General features: G+C 36.0%; 1 protein-coding gene across 1 annotated transcript; it reads right to left on the bottom strand.

Moving 5' to 3' along the window:
* Positions 1–223: 223 nt before the first annotated feature.
* LOC114295301 (protein PHOSPHATE-INDUCED 1) lies at positions 224–1354 on the bottom strand. The gene has a single exon (XM_028239527.2). It carries the CDS (start codon positions 1268–1270, stop codon positions 323–325), a length of 948 nt encoding a protein of 315 aa, XP_028095328.2. The 5' UTR covers positions 1271–1354; the 3' UTR covers positions 224–322.
* Between the last annotated feature and the right edge of the window lie 923 nt (positions 1355–2277).

Raw genomic sequence — 2277 nt, 5'->3', positions numbered from 1 at the left:
TATTTTAACCAACGAATTTTTTGAAAACTCGTACTTCATGATCATGTATTATCAGTATCTTTTAGTAATGAAGTCTAATGTTTCTTAACAGGTAAAATTATTTCATTTCCAAGGCTTAGGTCTTTTTTCCCCAATTGTGAAATATTGTTAACTTTAAAAGTATCAATCATGTAAAAACAATCAAAAAAAATTGTAAAAATCAAACATGGTTTAACACTACATATGAATCTAATATTAGAGCTTTTTTAGATTAATTACACACATACATGTACACAACTAGTACCACAAGAGAAAATACAATGTGTCTTTTTTGAATAGACACTCACACTATTGTTGAACACTGAGAAGTGTTAGGGTCAAACAAGGCAGGCAAAAGATACTTCCTCCCATTCTCACCCAGCGCATTATAGCTAGCACCAGTTGTTGAATCCACCAACAGCTCTCCAGCGTAACCCGGGTATGCGCCCTTACCGTACGCCCCAGGGCAAGCCGAAGCTGCCTCTACTGGCGCATCAGCCGAGCCTTGGAAGTAGCCGTTTCCAAATGGGTTCGTCACAGTTCCGGCCAAAAGACTGGCAATATTTTCGACCATGCCGTCGACCCCGACATCCTCATTGGGTGCACCCAGTGGGGCGGTTTGTGGTCCGTAAATGGGTTGGTGAAATGGCCACGCGCACTGACCCGGGCACTGAGTCACCGAGTTACCGACCCAGATAAAAACCAATTTATCTTGAGAGTCCGACCCGTGGAATCCGCAACTCATGCAAAAGCCCTCAACGCCGACATCATCAGCTGTGAGAATCAGGACAAGCCCACCGGGTTCTGAGTTGACCCGGTGAGCCAACTCAGAAAGTTGTGATCTTTGTAAGGTTTTGCCCATTGAACAGTTCTCATCTGTGACTTGATTAGCTAGGACTACATGGGTCTCTTTTTTCCCAGCTTTTTTCATGTAGATTTCAATGGTTTGCCACCACTGAGAGACTGAAGGTGCGGAGGACACAACATTTTGTTTTTGTTGTCGGTCAAGAGAGAGAAGAAAATCAACAACAATGGATTTTTGGGCAGGTGAGAATTTCCCATACCAGAGAATGGTTACATGGAGGTCTCCTTCTAGCAAAGCTCCATTGTGATATGTTAAAGCCATAGGTGGTGGTTGGTAAAGAGAAGTAAGTTTTCTTGCTCCAAAACACACATTGAAACAGCTTAGCTGAATAAGAGCTAGAAGAACAGTTAGAAATGAATTCATTTTGGCAAATTGAGAGATACCCATTTGGCGATATATTACTATAAAGACTAGGAAGAGTGAAAGTTTGAGAGAGAGAGAGAGAGAGAGAGAGAGAGATTTTTGAATTGAGTGGAGAGAGAGTGAGGGGTAGTGAGAGTATATATAGGTGTTTTGGTGCATGAACAGGTGGGTGGGGTGTGGGGGGAGGTTTCCTATGAAGCTTTCGTAAGAAACTTCACGGATAATGGAAATATATTAGTGTTTAGTACAAATATACAATAAATAATAGAGAGAGCACGAGAATTTAGAAAGATAAAGATAAAATGAGAGACATCTAGGTAGAAGCTATCATGGTTGATGCTGGGATGGAGGCGCAAAAGAGTGAGCTTGTATTAGTGGGCGCAGCTGCTGATGGAGCTATGTGTTGCTGCATGTGTTGTGTTTTGAAGCTGTTTTTTCTAGGTAGTTTCATATTTTTCCTCTCCATTTTGAAAAAGAATAAGCCTAGGTTGGGAATAAGTTTTTTAATAATTTTTTTATTTTTTTGTCTAAAATAAAAGGTAAAAAAAATTGATATATTTAGAATCTTTTTTAGTTTTTTAGAAAAAGATATGCAAAAAGTAAAGAAAAAAAATGAATATTTAACTTTTTAGTATTTGTTATAAGTTTTTTGATTTTTTTAATAATTTTTTAACTTCTAAGCTAAAACACTCGCATACCAAACGAGACATGAATTTCTGACTACACATATTTAAATCAGCAAAATACATCTTAAAAGAATAAATTACACTGATTTTCCCTCAAGTTTGCAAAAAAGTATAGTAAATTTCACAATTATGATATAATTATATTGATCTACTTTTTACTAAATTTAAATAGACCAAAACTAATATAAATGATACGAAAACATAAAAATAAACAACGTAAAGTATATATTTTTGTAAAAATGATGGTAATATAATTTTTTTTCATCTATATAATATAACTAATAAATTATTGATGAAATGAGTAAAATATCATATAAATTAAAATCTCAACATAACTCAATATAA

The sequence above is a fragment of the Camellia sinensis genome, chromosome 6 (genome assembly GCF_055761805.1).
Source record: "Camellia sinensis isolate YWXY chromosome 6, ASM5576180v1, whole genome shotgun sequence".
NCBI classification, from domain to species: domain Eukaryota; kingdom Viridiplantae; phylum Streptophyta; class Magnoliopsida; order Ericales; family Theaceae; genus Camellia; species Camellia sinensis.
The sequence above is the reverse complement of the archived record's forward strand: the minus strand, read 5'-3'. Positions and strand labels throughout refer to the sequence as shown.

Bases quoted from the DNA above. Each gene is read 5' to 3' on its own strand.
- LOC114295301 (XM_028239527.2), bottom strand. From the start codon at position 1,270: ATGGGTATCTCTCAATTTGCCAAAATGAATTCATTTCTAACTGTTCTT.